The following is a 21,711-nucleotide window of genomic DNA, read 5'->3' as shown; positions in this document are numbered from 1 at the left end:
CGATTTTTTGGCGGGAGCGGGCAGGAGCGGGATTAAAACAAGCGGGAGCGGGATTAAAAAAGCAGTCCCGCGCAGACCTCTAAACTGCAGCAAAAGAATCAATATTTTCGCCGCGGTATCGATCCGATACTGATCCTCACCTTTGTATCGCTACTATCGATATAAATATCAATCCGCCCACCCCTACTGACCAGAGACCGTATATATACATCAGGCATGCCAAACATAAATATGGCTTTTCAGTGTTGTCCGAAACGATACGTACAAATACGAGCCTCTTGTAATTCCAGGACGAAACATGAGAGAACGTGAAGACGTTAAGATTGCGCGTTTTGAAAATAAACAACCATTAAATAATGTGATAAAAAAGCGAATTATTTCGATTCATTTCGAGTATATGTATAAATATTGAACTTAATTAAGTTTAACGTGCTGGTAAATATTGAAATGGACCTTTAAAGTGACGTACAAGTGCTTTAATTCCACCTTGTAAAGGTGTATGAACCCGGCAAACATGACTTTGTCCATTGCGCTGAAGCGCGGCGCGCGAGAAGTTACAAAATTCGAGAGGTGCACGACCTCGCGAACGGACGGCGCGCGAGACCCTCGCGCACGGGCGGAGCCACAGCGATTACGTCATTTTCGCCGCGCGGACCCTCGCGCCGCTCGCAGTGCGTCAAGTATAAACCAGGCTTTACACGGCTCGGGACAGAGGAGGACGGCGTCAGGATAGGCCTGGTATTTTATCTTTATTCTGATGAAGTTTTAATTTTTATCAGAAATATAAGTGTTTTTTTTGAACCGGTACAGGTGGTAGTCCACTGGGCAACACGGTGGCTTGGTGGTTTTGGGCAACACGGTGGCTTGGTGGTTTTGGGCAACACGGTGGCTTGGTGGTTAGCACGTTTGCCTCTCAGCACTGGGGTCTTGGGTTCAAGTCCCTATCTGAGTGGAGTTTCCATGTTCTCCCTGTGTCTGCGTGGGTTTCCTCTGGGGTCTCCGGTTTCCTCCCACAGTCCAAAAACATGGAGGTGAGGTAAATTGGCAGTCCCTGATTCCCTGACAAATTCTCCCTGAGTGTATGTCTATGTCTCTTCATGTCCATTAAAAAAAAGCAGTTGTCTGAGTGTCTGTGCATGATTGTGTGTGTGCTTGTGTGCCCAGTGGTGGATGGTGCTCTGCCACTAGGGTCTGTTCTCTCTCCCCTTCCTGCACCCCATTCAGTCCCCCAGGGGGCTGTGGATCCCGGTAGAGAGTACGCTGTGCGCAATTGGCTGCCGCTTCTCGCCGGTGTGTGATTGGTTGTATTAAAATTGTAAATTGTAAAGCGACCTTGGGTATCTAGAAAGGCGCTATACAAGTTGAAAGATTAATTCATTCATTCATTCATTCCACTGTAGTTGTAACTGGTGAATCCAGGGACGTGTGAGGGTAACATTCGCGCCAGGGCTGAAAAGGTTGAAGATGAAGTTGTAAACTCTTGTCATTTGAGTCTAACCTGGTATCTTTACACTCATTTTCGCCGCTGATGTATTTATTGGTGCATTAAGACGTAATGGTTTTGACTGAGCCATCTGGAATGGCAAAAGCGGCTTCTCGCGTTTACGGATCTGGCTCCATACGTTGAATCCATTGACAAGACAGTCAAAAAATATATTTTTAATGGATTTTACTATATTTTACGGAGCCCGTAAGATGACATCATGTAAAAAAATAATAACGCGTGGCCACGACTTATTAACGCGTGGGAACGATACTAATACTAATGATACTAATGTCTCCTTTCACACGTGGCAACAAAGTTAATTTTTCACAGCAAAGCAAGCAGATCTCAGGGATGTTCGCGAACTGACTGCCCAAAGAAGGTAAACCTGGCTTTATATAAAGTAATACTTAATTATCTTGTTCGCACGAGTTAGTAAGTCGTTCGCACGCGTTACTATATTTTTTACATGATGCCACCTTACGGGCTCCGTAATATTTGGCATCACCTGTTGCTGTATCCCCGTACACCAGCAGCCACCCCCCCCCCCCCCCCGTATCCCCATGACGTCACATGTCAAGGCCCCCCCCCCACCCACATGTCAACGCCCCGTCGCCGTATCCCCATGACGTCACATGCCCCGCCCCCCCGGTCTTCTCACCTTTTTAACCCCTGACCCATTTTCATGCCTGGCCTCTTTATGGATGTCTTCCGAGGCTCAAGCAGGGGAAGTGCTTTACGAGGGAGGAGCACTCATAACCAGCGCATTGAGAGACTATGGGGCGATGTGTGGAGAGGTGTTACAAACGTCTACCATTTATTGTTTGTATATCTGGAGAATGAGGGAAAATTGGAATCCAGTAATGAAATGCACATATGGGCTCTTCACTTTGTTTATCTCCCTCGGATAAACCGTGATCTCAGGTTGTTTGTTAGTCAGTGGAACCACCACAATTTAAGAACTGCCCAACACATGTCACCGTATCCCAAGGTTGTCTGTCACAACATTTTCAACATCACACTGGCATTCAAGGTCTGTTTGGAGCAGATGAACAGCCAGTGCCAGGGGATGGTCAGGAACCCGTTTGCAACAGTTGGATTGAGGGCAGCGGAGGGCCACGGGGCAGGAGCAGCCGCAGCGGAGGGCCATGGGGCTAGAGTGCCTGCCTTTGACTGGCCTCAAACAATTGATGTCCCCGTTAATCAGTTTATACTTCCTGAAGAACAATTGGGACACCTCAGGCAAAACATAAATCCTTTGGGGGGTGCAAGAGACAGTTTGGGAACTGATATTTTTGAATAGGTACTTAACTTCCTCTCTTAAATATGATACATATGCCAGTTATACTGATCTCCCACGAGACCTCTCTTTGCTCTATTTACCTATTGTGTTAATCTTGATTGCATCTATGATGGTGCGCTCCTTTGATGTAACAACCACCCTGCTGGGGTTATCTTACAGTCTGCCATATGGGATTCTCCCCTGACAATGTATGTCTGTATGTAAATTCTTTAACACCTCAAGCGGTGTGGTTTTTCTGTATATAACCTATTGTTGGTAGACTGTCAGATTACTTTGGAATAAGAAGCGCACACAAATAAACTTCTTTCTTGGAAATCTCCACTCCTGTGTTTCTTGAAGAAACCAACGATTCTCGCTAAACAGAAGACAATACCCATGGTTGTGATTAAACTACTACTAGCTCACATCTTGATGAAGTATAACTTTTACCAAATATGTTCTAAACTGTTAATGGTGTAAGTTATTTCAAGGTACCAGGGTAGTGAGACAGAACAAATTGATATTAAATCTATGATTGTCATGTAAATTTTTTGCATATGGCTATAGGAAGTTAATGTAAAAATATTGGTTGTGACCAGGGCTTAATTTGAGCCGGATCCTGCCGGAACAGGATCCGGGAACTCTTTCATTTTGAAGCGTGCGTTCCGGTAACTGTCTGCCTCGATCCGGCAAAATATTATACCGCCAGTGTAACAATTTACGCTTGCGTTCCGGCAACGTTTGATTTACAAATTAAGCCCTGGTTGTGACAGTGAGGTCATACACACATACAACTTTGAATTAATGTCATTACACTAAGTTTTAGAATAAGCAAGCAGTCTCAGTCACTCTTGATGTTTATTACAAATGAACAAATCAAATACAGTTGAATACATAAACTTCAAAAGCATTCTGTAAATAAAAAATAAAACAAATTTTGGAATATCAGAACCATTCAAAAAATTCATTAATATTTCAGGCCTCCCCAAACTGGGAAGCACAGCCTAGTCCAAACTCCATGTTATTTTTAAATTCCGTGTAAGTCTGGCCTACAGGTAGGTGAAGAACCAAGGAACATGTGTTGACCTTTGGAAACCTGGCTAGTCCATCTTCTGGGTGCAAAAATGCAAGCTCTGGTTGCATCTGGAAACCCACTGCTGGGATTCGCTGAAGGCCAGTGGCAAAAATGAGCACATGCTCAAGAGTTATTGGATGGGAAAGTCCACCTGTACAGCAATACAAAAAATATTTTTTTGATATTCCTGACCTTCTTCCCCATTTCCCTGTTAGATTAACAATGAAATAATACAATACAAAATAAGTCAAAATTGTTTCTTACATTTACATTGACTTCTATATTATTGCAGACAATGCAAAACGCACAAATTACAAAGGTGTGGCTGCAGAAAAGAGGGTATAAGCACTGGCCTGGCCTGCCTACAATCCTGATCTGTCCCCAACAGAGAAAGTGTGAAGAATTTTGAAACGCAAAATGTGAAAACCCCATAATGCTGCACAAATTAAGAGGTGTTTGCAGAAAGAATGGGACAGATTTGCACATTAAATTATATGAGGACGACTTTAAATGCCGGCAGGTGTGCATGGGGTTTTGTAGATTGAAAAGAGGTGGTACAATGCACATTGTTTGAAGCGTGGAAAATATGTCACAAAACAGATGTGTAGTATGCAGGTGTATCGAATGGTGCAGTGGCAAAAATCCCAATCCGCTGGGAATTCTAGTCAAGACCAAAATTGCTTTACTTCCAGGCAATAATTGCTTCTAGAAGTAAATGCAGGTCCTTCACAACCATTTTCTAAAATAACATTCTGCAGAGAAATGCATAACATGTAGCAAGGCTTATAAATCACCAATGGTCCCTGCCAGTCAGTTTCATGTTTCGGCTGTAGTTCTGACAGGAATTTCCAGTAGACTGGAATTTTTGCCACTGCTGGGAGACACATATGATTGATTCAAACAAGACATTCACTGCACTGTACCACCCCTTCTCAATGTATAAATCCTGATATACACTCCGCAGCATTTATAGCCTGATCATTCTAGTACAATGCCTTCTGCAACGGCCTGAAATTACGATCACCTTAAACAAGCAAAATCGTTTTTAAAAATGTGTTGCAGGGTTGACGTGCAGGAATGGTGTGTATTAAAAATTAAATGAAGCTGACAACAACATGAAATTAGGTCAAAAATCAAAAAAAGCATAGTATTGTAGACTGCATGTTTTATTCCATTATAAAATGTAGAACAGTAGGCTATAGTCTAATTATAATGCCCTGGAATTTGACTCAAGTGACAGTAGCATACAATTTCTCTCTGATGTAAACGGCTGATCTTCTTAGCACAGAGCAGGCTTTTATAGCAGATAAAAGTTTTTAGGGTTCACACACATAGTGCAGCCTAGACCGTAATGCCTAGAAACCCCAAACTTGGCAAAAAGGTTCAGTTAACTCCAAGGACCAGATTCCCATACAGGGACCCAAATTGGCCTGATGGTGGCGCTATAGCAGACCATGTTGACTTTTGGTCCATATCTCCCACACCGTAGGTCCTAGAACCAAAATTCCAGTTCCTATACATTCCTTGACTAAATAGGACTTTTAATATACAACCATCAAGCTCCGCACACTTAGATTTCGAGTTAATTTGCATAATGTGTAAAATCACACACATCTTTGAGCGCGAACTAGTCCCTGGATTTTTCACATATGTGCACATATGTGGTATCAAAACGTTCAGAAGAGGTTGAACTTTAAAATGTATCCAACAAAAATGCTAATTTTTTCACTACCTAGTCAGTATAAGCCAATGAAATGATGGGGTGTAAACTCAATAGTAAATTTTGCGCATATGGAGCTCTAACTGAAGAAAACTTGCATGCAATGAGATGACACTTCACATACAGCTTCCCCCTGAGGGTCTGGGGCAGCTCGCAGAGGTTGCCATACCTCACCTGCTAGGGGGCGCTATAACATGCAAAAATTTGCCCCATGCACACAGATTGGCCGATCCACATGAAACTTGACAGACATCATCTATGGGCCTCTGAGAACCAGATCCTAAAGTAGACATGCCGTACTTCCAAAATGGCTGATGTAATCGGCCAATCAGTGATCGGCACATGTTTGACAGGCTTACCATTGGTCAATCTGCACGAAACCTCTTGGGTGTGGGCAAGTGCACGCCCCCTATGACATACTCCAGCTGGGTGTCGATTGGCTACTGGGGGGCGCTATTGCAAAAAAAGCAAGTATATCCCCTACATAATTTCACTTGGGAAGATGCAATTGGACTTTTTTGATTCCTTGCAGTAGTGCGAACAACTTTCCCATTACATGTCCTATTAAAAAATGCACAGCTTATTTACAGTTAATAATAGTTTGAAATCATCACTTTTCATACTGCTCCTAGGATTTTCATACTATCATGTCAAGCAAAGTCTTATAATACTCTACAGAGTGTAAAATCAAAAAACAATCCAAAGATTTGGGATTTTAGGACACTTATACCTGCTATATATTTTTTAATGGACAGCATCGATACATATAATATTCATATTCTTGAAGCTCTTTCATATTTTATCCAATTCTGACCAAAATGCACATTCAGAATCCCCATCCTGAACAAATTTGTCAATGCATAAAAATGCATGTAAAGTCCCTCTGTCACCTTCTCCTTCTCACACGCACGCAAGCTGAAACTCACACACTCAGTCTCTCTCACACTCTCACCCACATTCCCCCTCCCATCTCTGTGCTCTAAGTAAACATTGCTCTGGCTACCTAGATCTCTCTGTGTCTATTAACCAGGCACACACACATACAGGCGCAAGCAGGCCTTCCTATAGCATTCACAATGACACTTCCCTAGCCATACCCACTCATATCTCAGTGACTAACACATGCTCATACAAACTGATATTTGGCTTCTTTTTTGTCTCTCTCTCACACAAACACACAGACACACACACCTTTTTACCTATATGTATGTATAGTTTCTATGTATACTTATGTATGTATGTATTAGTATGTTGTCATAGTTTGAGTACATACACTACCACACACACACACACACATACACACACACACACTTCTACCTAAATGTATATAGTTTGTATGCATATCTATAGTATATGTATAGTATATGTCAGTCATGCCAGTGATGTCAGTCCAGTCATGCCAGTCATATCAGTCCAGTCATGTCAGTCATGCCAGTCATGTAAGTCATGTCATGCCAATCATTTCAGTCCAGTCATATCAGTCATGTCAGTCCAGTCATGTTAGTCATATAAGTCATGTCAGTCAAATAATTCCTGTCATGCCAGTTATGTCAGTCATATCAGTCATGTTAATTTTGTTTGTCATGCCAGTGATGTCATTCCAGTCATATCAGTTATGTCAGTCATGTCAGTCATGTAATGCCAGGCTTTGCAGACTACATTCATACTTTGAATACACAGGCAGTCATGTTAGGCGTGCTAGGTGTGCAAGGAGTGAATTAACAAAGCATAGTCTCTGGCTCCCTCAATCTCTCTCTGTCGGTAACATACAGGCCCAATCATGTATAGACACATGCAGGCCTTCTTATATTGTTCACATAGATGCAGTCCTAGCCAGATGTGCTATTTCTGTGTCTCCCTTTCTGACACAAGCAGATGTCATCACACACTATCTGTAGAGTACACACTGGCCAAACCCAAACAACTTCTAAAGGACCTTTTGGGCATCCTTTTGCCTATTGAGGCCAAAGTGCCTATTCGTGTGTGAACCCGCCAATCGCCGCTTGTGGCTATATTTATTATTATTTTTATAGCCAAATCTGACAAGTAAACAAGCAACCAGAGAACATCTCTGTAATCTTTACTTAAAGAGAAGGGGTTTTGTGTCCTCTTTGCTCTTTTTGCTGCTTTCACAATGGGGCAAGCTTTTTGGCAGTGTTTGGATTTCTCCCCTCAGAGGTTGATAAAGTGGTAGCATCCAATTTTAAACGTCATGTTAAGACTGTCCTTTTACACGTTTGTAATGTGAACATTGGCTGTATGAGGTCAGGGATGCTTGGTAGGTTTTTCTGTCACATTCTGGTGAAAAAGTTTGCTTAAGTGATCACGTGACTGACCGGCTTCATTTGATTGGTCACTCATACTCATACTCGGGTGACGAGACGTTGGTCAGTCTTCTCGGAGTAAAAGTCGCGTTTTTCTCAGCACATATTTACTCAAGTAAAAGTAAAAGTCGTTCATATTAAAACTACTCTTACACGTACATTTTTGTCCAAAAAGCTACTTGAGTAAATGTAACGGAGTAAATGTTCCTACCCACCTCTGGATACACAGCCCCCTAGTAATCACGAGTGTGTGTGTTCTAACTGCACAGATGGGTAAAAAGTGGAGGATGTAAGAAAAAAGAAATTTAAAGGCTAATAACTTGATGTATCAATTTAATGTTTTTCAGGGAGACTGTGGGAAAGCAGGAGTAAGGAGGCCTCAGTGGCCTTGAGGAGAACAGAAGGGGCCTATTCAGTGCAGGATGTGTAGCAAGCAGTTTTTAGATAACCAGGCACACAGACTGGGAGAAGAGGAGCAGGTGAATTTCCATGGAGAGCAGCCAGGATTGGGGAGTTATCGAAACTTAAAGAATCTAAACTTAGAGACAAGGAGTATGAAAGAGAGGACATCGCCCAGCACGGGAGGCTAAATTTTGACTCTGGTGAAAAATCACAATTGACAAAATATGGCACATTTACATTTTTAGTGTGAATGGCATAATGGAGCCTTATGATGACACAGCGCTACTAGTCACAATCACTAGTTTGTCTGTGGGTATACACCCAAAATGTTTTTACTTATTGTGTAGTACTAGATGTGCTCCACGTTGTCCAAAGACATACATTTTATTTTCAAATTGTACCCTTTTCTTAAACATACAAGTGTCCTAACTATGACAGTATCAATGATGTGGTAATGCAAAATTCCCCCAGCCACTCCAGTTTGAGTTTTTTAGTTTACACAATTTCTTCTTACTGTTTGGTTATAGATTTATATTTTTTTCGATCAAATTTTCATTAGAATATTATTCCGTCTTATTTTATTTATTTATTTATTTTAATGTATTTTATGATTTTTTATCTGGACTTTTATTTTGACAGAACTCGACTCGCTAGCGCTCGTGCTAGAAGAGCGTTACAGAATCACGTAGCTAGATAGGAAACAGCAAGACAAGAAAGACTAATGGCTTCGTCCTGTATTTGGACACCATCGGAGGAATCCGGAGAAGACAGCGCTGTAATTGGTGAATTTGCACACACACACACCTCGTAATCATACGAGAGTAGAGCAGTAAGAGGATCTGTAGAGTAAAACCCGAAGAGTACTCTTACTTTACTCGTACTTTCAGCTGCACACGTGGGTTTACAGCTGCGAGCTGTGCCTGGAGTATGTTCACTTTGACGGTACTTTTAATGAATAAGACAGGATTCTGTGAATTGCTTTGCAGTAAAATTCTCAAATGGGCTGGTGAAAAAAACGGATCAGCTGAACTTCCAGCTGTACAAACACATGGATGGAGCCAACCCCAGAAAGAAACGGCGGAGGATTGTGGTAACCACGTCTATCCCAAACACACACTGAACGCACACTTGATAGAATTGACAGCACCGTACGAACACCGTTATTTGTGTGGTAGGTGGCGGAGTCCGAGAGATTGTCTTACGTCGGGGACAACTTCGGGCCCGGCTCGGCTCAGAGCAACAACTTGTGCAAGTACGTGCGGTTGGACGGTGTGTTTGAGGGTTTGTATGCTGGAGCTGCGTTTCCAATGGACCGTGATTCTTTGCAGATATTTCGTGGGTATCCTGAATAAACGGAACAAGGTGATGGAGGTACATAGCGCTCAGCTTTTCAATTTGCAGCCCAGGATACCAGGTACACACACACACACACACACACACACACACACACACAGAGAGAGTTGTATAATCCAGGTTCAGAAAGTAAAAGTCCTCACCAGGATTTTGCTCAGGCTTCCTGGATTGTGTTGTTTGCACTAATTAGAAAATCTAGGAAGCTTGAGCAAAATCCTGGTGAGGACTTTTACTTTCTGAACCTGGATTATACAACTCTGCGCGCACACACACACACACACACACACACACACACACACACATTGCATAGAGTCTAGAACTATGTAATAACATGCACATGCACTTTTCCATTTTTTAACATCAGCAGGATGTCGAGTAAAAAAGGGGGGGCGGGGTGCTTCTGTACCATGGTGTATGTGCATGCCTCACTTGACGAGGTGATGGGACATTATTTTGTCCTTTGCAGGAGAAAATGAAGCAAACACTGAGCAAAACAAGACCCAGACCTACAGAGAAAAGGTAAATTGCTGATCTGAGATCAGTTTTTGCCCCTTCGAGTCCTAATAATTTTCTTTGTTGCACATGTAAGACAGCATGAATGACTGTTGTGCCTAACAGATGGAAACCTTGTTGATATTTTTTTTTTCTTATGTCATGTTATTCTGTCTGTTGTTTCATTGTATTGTGAGTGATTTTGTGCTGGACGGTGCAGCCATGACACACACGTTTCCCTCAGGGTTTCTTATTCTTAAACACCACAATAAGAACTGATCCTAGGTCAGGTTCTTTGTCTGAGGCTCAGCGCACACGGCAGGCTCAAGGTGTGTGTGTGTGTGTGTGTGTGTGTGTGTGTCCCTGCAGGTGGACGCCCTCATCGAGGCGTTCGGCACCACGAAGCAGAAGCGTGCGCTCAGCACGCGGCGGCTGAACGAGGTGGGCAACGACATGCTGCAGAAGGCCGTGGCACGCGCCGCCGACACCATCATACAGCGAAAGGGCCTGGAAGGTGAGAGGAGTGTGTGAGTGTGTGAGTGTGTGTGTGTGTGTGTGTGTGTGAGTGTGTGTGTGTGTGTGTGTGCTGTTTTGCTCTGAAATGTCATGGAAGAGATGTGTAGCTCTGCAGCTCATGGGAGGGGAAAAAAAACCTTGTTCAAAGTGGAGTAGAAGCTTATCTTGTGATATAAATAAAGTAGTGACACCTCTCGCTCTCTCTCTCTCTCAGTATTGGAGCAGGAGGTGGCGGATTGGCAGGCTGAGACCTCATCCACTCCTTTCCTCCCACCGTGTAACAGGGAGGCAGATAAGCCAGAGGACGTCTACCCCTTCGACGGCCGTATCCTCCCCACGCACGAGCCCCCCGAGCGTCACACGCTCAGGCTTTGCTCTGTGGCACGACTCCTAAAGACCATCTAGAATGTTAGAGGGTCCATTTGTTGATCATGTGTGTGAAAGCAAAGTTGCTCTTCTGTGCTGACGGCTGCTGAGTGTTGATTGGAAGCTCCTTAATGTCCTGTTAGTCCTGTCTGAACTCCAGTTCGAGTCACTCAAGGAGGTCGGTGCAAAGATGGCAGGACTGACCTCAAAAGACCTGAAGATGAAGGAGCATGACATGTAAGCAACGTTACCATATTTGGTCCTCTGTAGTGACAGTCGTACGGCCGTTTCTTGGCAGAGGTCGGAGACTACCATTTTGGCTCCGTGGCAGTCATGTTGGCTCAGTCGCCGATCTCTCTGTCTGTGCTCTGTAGTCCTGTGTCCGTACTGAAGCACCTGAGGGACCTGCCCAAACCAGCTGAGGATCGGGAGCGGCAGGCGCGTTGCGCTTGGTACCTGGCTTTTCTCATCGGTATCGCCAAGCAGAAAAAGCTTGTCCGTAAATGTGAGTCCCGGCAATGCACACTCTTATGGGCGTTAAAATAATACGACACTTTTGTCGTTGCTGGTTTCCCTGCGAAAAAAATGTATTTTGACTGTAATTGTCAGATTAATTGCTTACCTCTGGGTTTTGCTTTTGGAAGTTGGCGAGGATGACTGCCCACGTGTCCTCTTTAACAAAGTGCAGGCGGACTTCACGGTGGAGAAGTTCGATAACGGCAGGTGCGTAGTAGATTTGAGGCCCGGCCGTAAGTCCTTGTAATGTTTTAATTTGGCTTTGTTGATGTATGTATTGTTTCCCTTTAGCAATCAATTCATACTGTGTGCAATGTGGTTTCTCTAAATGGTCAAAGGCCACACTTAATTGTTCTCCCACCCCCCAGATTGAAGAGAACGGTGTCGTCGTCCATGCTGGTGAAGCTGGCCACCCACTGCCTCGCCCTGCTGCTTCATATGGGCAACCAGACCGTGGACCTCACACTCCTACACACAGACCTGTGCATCAGCGAGGCCAAGTCAGTCTCGCACACGCACCCCCAAAGAATCGTTCCGTCTCCTCGCTCCGGTCTGTTCGTTACCGCAATTGGCCTTTCCCGTTCGCTAAATTCCCTTGAAAGGGACACGGGCCGGAGCCATACGTGATGACGCAAATTTAAAAATCGTCTGTCTGACGCTCGCCGAGAAATATGTATTTGACGGCGTTTGACTCGGCCCAGAGATGCGGTGGGTGAGCGAGCGGTATTGGGTGCAGATCGCTTGTCTGACCCCGATTGTGTTCTGTGTGCGCAGGATGCTGGAGGTGGCAAAGGTCATGGGGCTGACGCTGTCCCGCAGGCCTGTCGTCGACATGGAGGAGTCGGGGCACCGGGACGAGCACAGGATGGCCTTCCTGGAGCTGCCCCTGGTGCGCTACGATGGGCGTGCCAGATCCAGGAAGCGCAAGAAGATGACCTAGAGTCAACGGGCGGTTCCCCTTGTGACGCAGGTGTTTTTTAGGGTTGCATTAAAGCTACAAGGCCAGAAACGACCACACGGCCTAATGAACTGGTGTCAACGTTTAACGTCTAGCAACTTTCAGACAAACTCTGGCATTTGGGAACAGACAGGAAGGTGAACCAGTTTTCAATATAATTATGTTCCAATAACAATATTAAATGTAGGGCAATGAAGAGGCAAGAACTACTGCTTTCTGTGTATAAAGCATTCAGCCAGTCGCAATCTGTCTGTATTACTGTAATTGGTTGCATGCACTGTACAAAGGGCAGGATGTACTGCCTTCTTGATGCGTGGTGGATGCAATCACACTTGACCTACACAACATGAGTGTTATGGGTCATATGGAGGAATAAAGTAAATCCAGCCTCATCTCTACAATTATTTTTCTGTCAATATATTTGTACAAAATTGAATGTGTCACTTCCATACACAACTGATGTATTACTGACTGGATTTAAATGATAACTAGCATATTTATTTTTACCAATATACAAGTTATCTTTTTTGTATAGGAAATATTTACTAGTTCTATTGCAGTGCTAATAAGAACACACAAAATATGCATTAGGTGGTTGTCTAACTTTGACCTAAAATAAATTAATAATATACTGTTGTATTTAGACAAAATAAACTTTGCAGAAAATAAAGACCACATTTGAAATGGTTTATACATTTCTTTTTAGACTGTACAACATAGAAAAAAAGAAAGTGTACAGTAAAAATAGGCACAGTTTTAGACATCACATATTGCACTATTCGGGATCAATGGCAAACGGTAATGAAACTATATCCATAATCGTCAGCATAGATAACCTTTGCTGTAATTCCAGCATGTATACCAATGATCTGTGTTGCCAAGTCATGACATTTTACCCTTTAATCAGCCAATAACTTACAGTTCAGTCAATGCCAGTGTTAACCGGTTTTGTGTCTAGTCAGTGGTTGCCAAGTTACAATTGAGAAAAATCCCTTTAAAATGTGCAGCATAAACCTCAGCGGGGCTGCCATGTGACTGAACAACTTGTTCTCAAGCCGCGGTGTAGCATGCCGTTGCTATGGCAGCGGATTGGCTAAGGGTACAGATGTTCTGTCGCTTAGATGGGAGCGCAACCACTAGGTGCTAGAAAGACTACAATTCCCATGGTGCATCTCACCTGTTTACTGTCTATTTTCAGCCCTGTCACTCGGGAGAGGCGAGGGAAAAACCATGTACTGTGCATCATTCAGTGTCTTTTTTTTTTCCCCCACTGTAATTACTCCCGTGTGTAATTCTTTATAGCGCGAGATAATATATAGAGCAATTTTATTCATTGATTTTGTATTAGAATGTTTTACATGTAATACATGAATTAAAAATATATTCTGTATTTACGTCCAAGAATGTGAACGGAAAAGTGAGCATTAAGCATTAAGTTAGAACAACGGTATATTCAACAGACATTAAGGGACCAACATGGCCTTAATCTGGGTGGCTCTGTAACAGCTAAAGTCACAACCCGTCCTGGGTTGCTTGATGGTCAGCTGGTCCCTCGTACTGTCAGTGAAAATGTGCAAGCAGATCACTGGCTGCTCTTTCAGTCTGGTTCAAGATCAGCTACAGCTGCTCCAATTCTCACCTTTATCACGCCCTGTACTGAACTCAGATCAGTTTGAATGATACAAATGAGAGTTAATAAATTGACTGTAGGCCTTCACAGCCAGGTTATAATCCTGGTATAATTTCACCCTTCAGCAACCATAAAGAGGTTGGTTGCATATATTTTGTGGTTCATAATTATACAGTCACAGCTTGGCTTTGAGTTTACTCAAATCAAAAAGGGTTAAAGTTCAGCACAGAGAGGTCTGGATCTGAGAAACGCATCCGCTCTGCAGAACCTGTACGTTACATGAGATATTGGCATTTCTATAACACAGACCTTTGAAGACCAGCCAATCAGTACAGCATACTGGCAAATCAGCTCTCAGCTGTTTTATGCTTAACAAGAGGCATGAATCTTGGGGAAATTAAGTAACATTGCTAATTTGTTCATCCAGACCTGCAGGAGGCCGAAGCAACATTACTACAACTAGTTTCCATCCTCGCACCTGCAAGTTACTAAGAAGCGTTTTCAAGGGAATTTTGGATTGGAACACTGCCCATAAGTGCAAAGACCCAAGAGCAAAGACTTAGCTGGTTTTGGAGGTCAACTTAGACCATTGTGCCCCAGTTTAAGGGAGTCTTCAGTCCCCCAGTCGAACAACGAGGGTAGTGAATCGTCTACCATCAAAGTATAGAACAGAAGATGCTGCCATTGCTATGGCAACCACTCTCCACAGTGGCAGTAATTCTGCTCGTCATGGTGATGGCTAGGTGGGTGGGGCGTGCGGAAGAGGCACAGTTAGCCGGGCTGCTGCCTAGGGGACGGGGGGGCGGGTTCTCCAGAGCCCAGGGCGTATTGGGTCTGAAACAGAATGGACGATTGACTTGAAGTTAGTATCCTCCAAGCAAACAGGAACAGAAACTCCACGTTGGCATATGACTAGACTCACTCACGTGTGGGTAAGCAAAGTGTTACTGACTACCACGCACTCTTGGTTGAGTGGGTCAGTGTATATGGTTGGTCTTTTGTTGACTTGGTACACCAGGTTTTCCTGGACCACACCGCGAACCTGTTCCCTCACGGAAATGGCACAGCCCCGTAAAGACTGCACACGATTTCTCAGAACCTATAGGAAACGCAAACACGCAAACACACAATCTTTTCTCATGTTTGTGTCAATCAAATGGAATAAAAACTTGAAAAAAAGCTCACCTTCACATCCGCGCTTTCCATCACTCGTATCCCGATTGCGGTGTTTCCAACCACGTCATTCTCCACAATCTGCCCATCGCCACGGAAACAGATGCCATGGCAGCTGTTTCCATAGATGCCGTTGCCACGCAGCTCCACCCGACACTCCTTGGCCACGGTTACACCCGCCCTGCCATTGCCATGGACACAGTTGCCAACCAGCCGAGTCAGCTGAGCGCTCTGAATTATTGACATTCCCGCCGCTCGGTTGTTGGCGACCATGTTGCCCACCACGTTCAGAGCCTCGCTGCTTTTCACATAAACTCCCACTGCTGAGAGAGGGCGTGCACAGACATACAATAGTAACTGCAAACATTTGTAGAAATAACATACAAAAACAAAGGAGCCACAGGTAGTCATGACAACCCAACACCAAACACTAAGTAATAAAAAGGGGGAGGGATACTGTTTAAATTTGTTAAAGTGTTGGGACAAAAGAGCACAAAAATACAGGAAGAGTAGTAGAGCGAGGGAAAGCGCAGATCTGGAGACGGTTCACACCTCCGTTGTGGCTCATGCAGTTGTTCTCAACCAGGGCCACAGTGATTGGCCGGCGGGTGGAGAAGCGTTCGTCTTCACTGTCCATGTCGCTCTCCCACGCCAGGAGCTCGCCTTCCTCGTGGAAGTTCTCCTGGCCTCCCCTTTCCCTCTCTCCTCCACCCCCGCCTCCTCCTCTCTCTCGCTCCTGAGTGGGGCGATAGCCGTCGCCGCCCCCTGAAGATTCCGGATCCTTCCGGCAAAACACGGCCAGCCCGTACATGCGGTTGTTGGTAATGTAGTTCCCAATTAACTGAGGGAGGCTGGACGACATCACCCACACGCCACAACCCCTGTTGCCTGACAGTATGACAAGCAGCATTTTACAACAGGATCTCCTTTAGGGCAAACTTGACAGGAACTGCCGGTCTTGGCAGACAGGAAATTGCATAATAAGAGTCCAGAAAGTGCTCACCGTAGATGTGGTTGCCCTCAATGAGCCCCCTCCCCCGCTCCCCCACCACCACTCCGTCCGAGTAGCCGTGACAGATGAAGTTGTTGCGCAGTACAGGATCGCCCCCTCGACGGATGTCGGCGCCGCCCCACTGATTCTGCCTAATTACGTTCTCTACCAGTGCGAGAGATGGACAAAGCAGAGAGAGAACACATAACATAACGTTAAAATATTAGTCAGATTAGGCTACACAAGAGAGCCTCTTGCTTCTCCCCTCAGGTTGTGCGGTACAGAGAGACATCTGTCACCGTCATACACACCAGTGATCAACCCCCTTCCGCTCTCGTTCACGGCAATGCCGGCAGCAAGACCGTGGAAGATATGATTCCCACTGACGAAGCAGAGAAATGCAAAATAAGCCTCTGTTTGTAGAAACTGAGTCATCATATCTGACAAGATTTGGAAGGCATGAATAATTGATTGTTTTTCCACATTGCTTATGTAATGCCCGGTCATAATGTAAGAACCACACAGACGTTCCTGGCTACCTGACCACAGGGTTGCCGTTGAAGAGAATGTACACCCCGGCCTCTTTGTTGCCGTAGATCTGGTTGCTTCGGATAGAACCCCTCCCGTTGCCCAGGACGACAATCCCGGAACGCAGCCCACTGTGGATTCTGTTACACTGCGGCCATGGAAAGAGGGGAAGAACAAGTGTGTGTGTGAGAGAGAGAGAGAGAGAGAGAGAGAGAGAGAGAGAGAGAGAGAGAGAGAGAGAGAGAGAGAGAGAACAGAGCAAAACAGCAGTGATACGTCTCCACTACTGCAGTGAAGACATGCTATGAAACAGTGACTTTGCAATTAAGACTTCCATGCATTTAAATACATTTCTAAACATATGCCTGTAGTACTTGTAGTGCTTGTAGCTCCCTGAGAAAGCCTCTGGGTGGCATAGCCAGCACTGGCAGCACTTGTGACTGTGGCCAAGGTCTGTGGGCAGATGACACTTACCAGGATGATGGGATTGGCTCCCTTGCGGATGTCAAGGCCCGCCTCCCCGTTCGAGTGGATGTTGTTTTCGGCTATGAGACCTTTGGCAGAGAGACGCAGGAAGACACCAGACGCACGGCAGCCACTCACCTCGTTACGCAACATCACCAACTAACAGAGAGAGACAGACAGACAGAGAGTAATGGTACAGTATTTGCATCAAGCTAACATGGTATAAATGTCACCACGACCCTAGAGATCAATCAGACCTGATCACTCTGATCATTGATTACACAAATTCATATCTCTTGCATTTCTTGTTATCTGGATGTGCAAGCAATTCACATGTTAAGATTTACTGTCTGTAGCCCACGTTATTAAGTACAAACACTCTAACTGTACCTAATGAAAATATGGCTCTATCAAATGACTAAACCCTAATCCAATCAAATGTTTTAAATGACTTATTTACTCAACCCACACAAACATTACAAAGGACTTTCGAGCTACCAGCTGTCACCCACAGAATGTATCGAACAGCACATTCAGGTGTTTGCATGAAAGACTACAGCTACGCGTTTGCAGGCGTTATATATCTGGGTGGTTACCTTGGCATTCTGGATACAGCGCACCGCGTAGTGGAGGCCGCGGAACACGTTGGCCTCCAGCCTGGCATGGGCGTGGTTACACAGGTGCACGCCCCCTTTGCCGTCCCGTAGCAGGCAGCGGCGGAGCAGGCAGCCCTGCACGGAGTCGGCCAACTCCTGGGCCTCCGCGTCCCTGCGCAGCTCGGCGGAGAGGCTACGCAGGGCGGGAGGCGCGGTGGCGGCGTGGTGCCGGGGCTCCGAGAGGTGGGCCAGGCCGTGCTGCTCGTACGCCAGCGCCCTCTCCGCGACCTTGCCGGCCTCCTCGCGCCGCTCCTCACAGTCGTCGTCGTCGTCGTTACCGCTGGACTCGCTCGACGCGTCCGCTCCGTCGTCTTCGATCGACGTGCCGTCCTGGCCTGCTAGGAGGCCACCAGGTGGAGCCTTCTGTTTGGTCCAGCTGGATTCCCAGTCCACTTCCTGTTTGGTCCAGTCGTCTGTGGTCAGAGCGTCTCCTAGGGGCGTGTCTCTGTGACTGACTCCACAGAGATTGTCTTTCGTGTCTTGATTGGATGAATCTGCTGTCGACTCGTTGCTTGCTGCCATGGTCACCGCGGTTAAAGATTTGGCCAAAGCAGCCAAATGTTTGCAAGCCCAGTTTCGCTCAGAAACCGGCGGCCCTTCCACAGTGACAGAGGCAGAGTCACCACCAGAGAACTCACAGCTGTCCATCAGACTGATGGCCACTCCCACAAAATGGGCGGAGCTGCCCTGGGCGAATGAGCAGAAGCGAGCCTGACAGGTTCCTGGACCCCGAACGTGCACCTGGCAGCCCTCAAAATTACAGTTGTCCAGCTGGACATGACCCGAGGACGTCTAACAAACACAGACATCAACAACAGATAACAGATAAAAATCAAATCAATCACAGTGTCAGGTAAATGTTGCTTTACGTCGGTGATACTTTTGTAATGATCTACCTTTTAGAAGAAACTAAACCTTATATCCATACCAGAACTGAGATCACTGTATGCTAAAAATACAAAAGATCACTCAAATTCTATTTCTGGCCTGGTTCTGATGGCCTGAACTATCAAATACCATTTAGAGTAATTAACCAACATACACCACACACAAGAGCACACCATAAATGCAGTGTCGTCGCTAAATCCTGGTTGAAAGGTTTCTAAACATCACTAGATGAATTTAATTTTTATTCATATCTGGGCTGGGTGGTACAAAAGAACCCTAAAAGCATCCTGTGCTTGTGATCTTTACAAGGTTCAGCACCCTCCCACGATTAAGATGAGCTTATGATTTGAAGAAATTGAGCCCTGTATTGTTTTTATTGTTTTTAAACCTTTAAACTATGCTTGATTCTGCAGGAATAACTGCATAGTAAGGTTCATAATGTCAATATGGAGGAAGTGTGAAAGTGTTTGCAGTATTTTACAAACCAGTCAGCGTATTTAGTGTATTTTGTGTGCATGTGCTTGCAGCATTTATACATTTCTTTAGACACCGCTCTGGCCTTCTCGGTCAAAATGGCTATTGTTGCTTAAAAAGTTTGCACTAAATGTAAAAAAAAAAACATTTGTTTTTGGGGGAAGGGTCTTGGCATGCACACTGTTTCCTTTAACATGGAATGTGCTATTAATCCCAATGAATAGTCCACATATCGCCATAATCAACAGCCGCACTGCTGGAAGTCTGTGCACGTGCGTGCGTCCGACTGCTTACCTTAAACACCACAGGTGAGAACCATGCTGGCATCAGCACTAAATTACACAGTCTGGCCGTGGGGCACTGCTGATCGAAGCTGACCAGCAGAGACACGTCCCCGAGGCTGCCCATGCCCACGATCTCCACGGGCACCTTCAGGGTCACCTCCGCCTGCTCCTCGTACACGCCCGGGAAGAGCAGCAGGCGGTCGTACGGCCGCGCGGCCCCCAGCGCCGCCCTCAGGGTCATGTGGTCGCAGCCGGGCGTGCCCACCCGCCACACCCGCCGGTCCTTGCGGCGACGGAAGAGGTGCATGCAGGCGGAGGAGCGCAGCTCCGCGCCGTTCTGCGTCCAGGTGCGGCTGGCCAGCGCGTGCTGCCTCAAGGCCTCCCGCCACGAGCGCGGGGCCAGCTGCGGCCGCCGGGGCCAGTTGGGGTGCCGGCACTCTGGGCAGTCCAGGCACAGCTGACGCCAGCGCGTGCTGTCCAGGCTCAGCACCAGCTCTCGCCACGCCCGGCACACCAGGCAGCAGCGGCCCAGGTCGGCCAGGGGCAAGTAGGCCAGGACGAGCCGCCACAGCTCCACGGGCAGACCCGCCTCCATGTCTACCACCAGGTCTCGCCACCGCACCTGGAGGGGGAGGAGGGGAGGGAGGGAGAGGAGGGGGGTGTATAAGCATAAGGGGCAAGAGGGGGTGGGTTTGACCATGCGGCTCTGTATTTATGATACAGATTGAATTCATCTGGAATGGTGCATGGTGGGTGATTAGGAGGTTCTGACATTTAAGTTTGCACACTTGAAAGTGAGCTGTGAAACCTGTGGTCATCAAAACATTCATTATGTGTTTGTCACGGACGTGTCCTACGGATCAAGGCTTCTGCGCTGCTTTCATCTGAGACGTGTATATTGATGTGTGGACGCCGCCGACAGAATCCAGTCTGATCTCACAACGTTGCAAATAAAAATTAAAAGAGGCAAAGGCGATTAAAAAAAAGCGCCTGGGCTATTGGTACGTCGTCTTTTAAATATAAATCACCGTATCTACATTCAACAGAAGACGACAGAGAGAAATATTAGGAAGCGTTTCCTGCAACTTTGTGGCCGATCTTAGCACACAGCCCTCTCTGCGTTAGACTAACCTACGCTGGTGGAAACTACTGTCGTGGCATCATCACAGCCCACTAACTCACCTCGCTCGGTGCTATTCCCAATATGATTTCATCGTCGCAGCCCGACGCGGGCTGGCGTCCAGCAAAATCGATGGAGGAAGGTTGTTTTCCTCTGCGTTTTCGTCCCGTTTTCAAGGCGGGGATAACTGGGCTCTCTCATGACCAGAGGGGCGGAGGTTCTTCTCAGAATGGACCGTCTCCAAACTCACTGAAGAAACAAAGTCGCGTCCGAAGCTTTCAGCAGATACTTCGGCCTGCTGTGTGATACGGTGTAACGCGATTGTTCAGATAAAATTTATTATATTTAATCTTATTTATCTTCGAAATAAAAAAATGGAATTTACAGTTTAATTAACGTGATTCCCAATTAACATGAACACATTTTATTTATCTTGTTGTGATGTTACTGAGGAAACTTTCATGCTCATTTATAAAGACTAGTAGAGGAAAAGTTTCAAACAGCGGGCTTATTAAACTAAGCATTTAAATTTTACATATGTATATATAAATCTGATTTTGCACAATAAACTATGTCGTTAGTGAATACTTTTAATTTTCTTATTGGATTATGCTCTTTATGATAACGCCAAGGGTTGTGAAAAAAGACACCACCTGCAGTTAAAGCCGGAAAAAGATACTCTGTAGCATTTATTTTACAAAATAAAAGTTCTCTGCATTATCATTATTATTATTGTGAATTTCTGACAAAGTATGTGTAAAATATTCTTACTGGTATGTTTTCATTTATATAATAACAACAATTATTATTTCATTCACATTGCCAAGTATCTGAGAAATTTCTGAGATTTTTCTTTCTGTATATGAGAAAAAGAGATAAGACAGATGTGAGTGTCTATATATATATATATATATATATATATATATATATATATATATATATATATATATATATATATATATATATACCCACCTGTTTGTTGAGTTCTTACCAGAGCACTAACTCAGCTGATACC

The 21,711-nt window shown here is 45.3% G+C and overlaps 2 protein-coding genes across 3 annotated transcripts; one reads left to right on the top strand and one right to left on the bottom strand.

Annotated features, from left to right (window-relative positions):
• The first annotated feature begins 8,928 nt into the window (after positions 1-8,928).
• Positions 8,929-12,888, top strand: polr1e (RNA polymerase I subunit E). The gene is made up of 12 exons (XM_077018567.1): positions 8,929-9,068; positions 9,273-9,376; positions 9,462-9,538; positions 9,615-9,700; positions 10,106-10,158; positions 10,501-10,645; positions 10,862-10,972; positions 11,157-11,250; positions 11,388-11,518; positions 11,658-11,736; positions 11,898-12,029; positions 12,304-12,888. The coding sequence occupies exons 1-12, from the start codon at positions 9,008-9,010 to the stop codon at positions 12,467-12,469; spliced, it is 1,239 nt and encodes a 412-aa protein (XP_076874682.1). The 5' UTR covers positions 8,929-9,007; the 3' UTR covers positions 12,470-12,888.
• Positions 12,889-13,160: 272 nt separating this feature from the next.
• Positions 13,161-21,038, bottom strand: fbxo10 (F-box protein 10). 2 transcript variants are annotated; one of them, XM_077018554.1, is made up of 11 exons: positions 20,759-21,038; positions 19,587-20,198; positions 17,871-18,722; positions 17,284-17,433; positions 16,821-16,957; positions 16,593-16,663; positions 16,294-16,446; positions 15,843-16,178; positions 15,303-15,610; positions 15,044-15,216; positions 13,161-14,951 (listed from the first exon to the last, which is right to left on the bottom strand). In XM_077018554.1, the coding sequence occupies exons 2-11, from the start codon at positions 20,169-20,171 to the stop codon at positions 14,774-14,776; spliced, it is 2,943 nt and encodes a 980-aa protein (XP_076874669.1). In that variant the 5' UTR covers positions 20,172-20,198; positions 20,759-21,038; the 3' UTR covers positions 13,161-14,773. The 2 variants fall into 2 exon arrangements, with proteins under 2 accessions (XP_076874669.1, XP_076874661.1); XM_077018546.1 differs by having other exon boundaries at positions 15,303-15,613; positions 20,759-21,035.
• Between the last annotated feature and the right edge of the window lie 673 nt (positions 21,039-21,711).

This window comes from Brachyhypopomus gauderio, chromosome 1, assembly GCF_052324685.1.
Source record: "Brachyhypopomus gauderio isolate BG-103 chromosome 1, BGAUD_0.2, whole genome shotgun sequence".
Taxonomy (NCBI): domain Eukaryota; kingdom Metazoa; phylum Chordata; class Actinopteri; order Gymnotiformes; family Hypopomidae; genus Brachyhypopomus; species Brachyhypopomus gauderio.
This window is presented reverse-complemented; position numbering and strand designations above follow the sequence as displayed.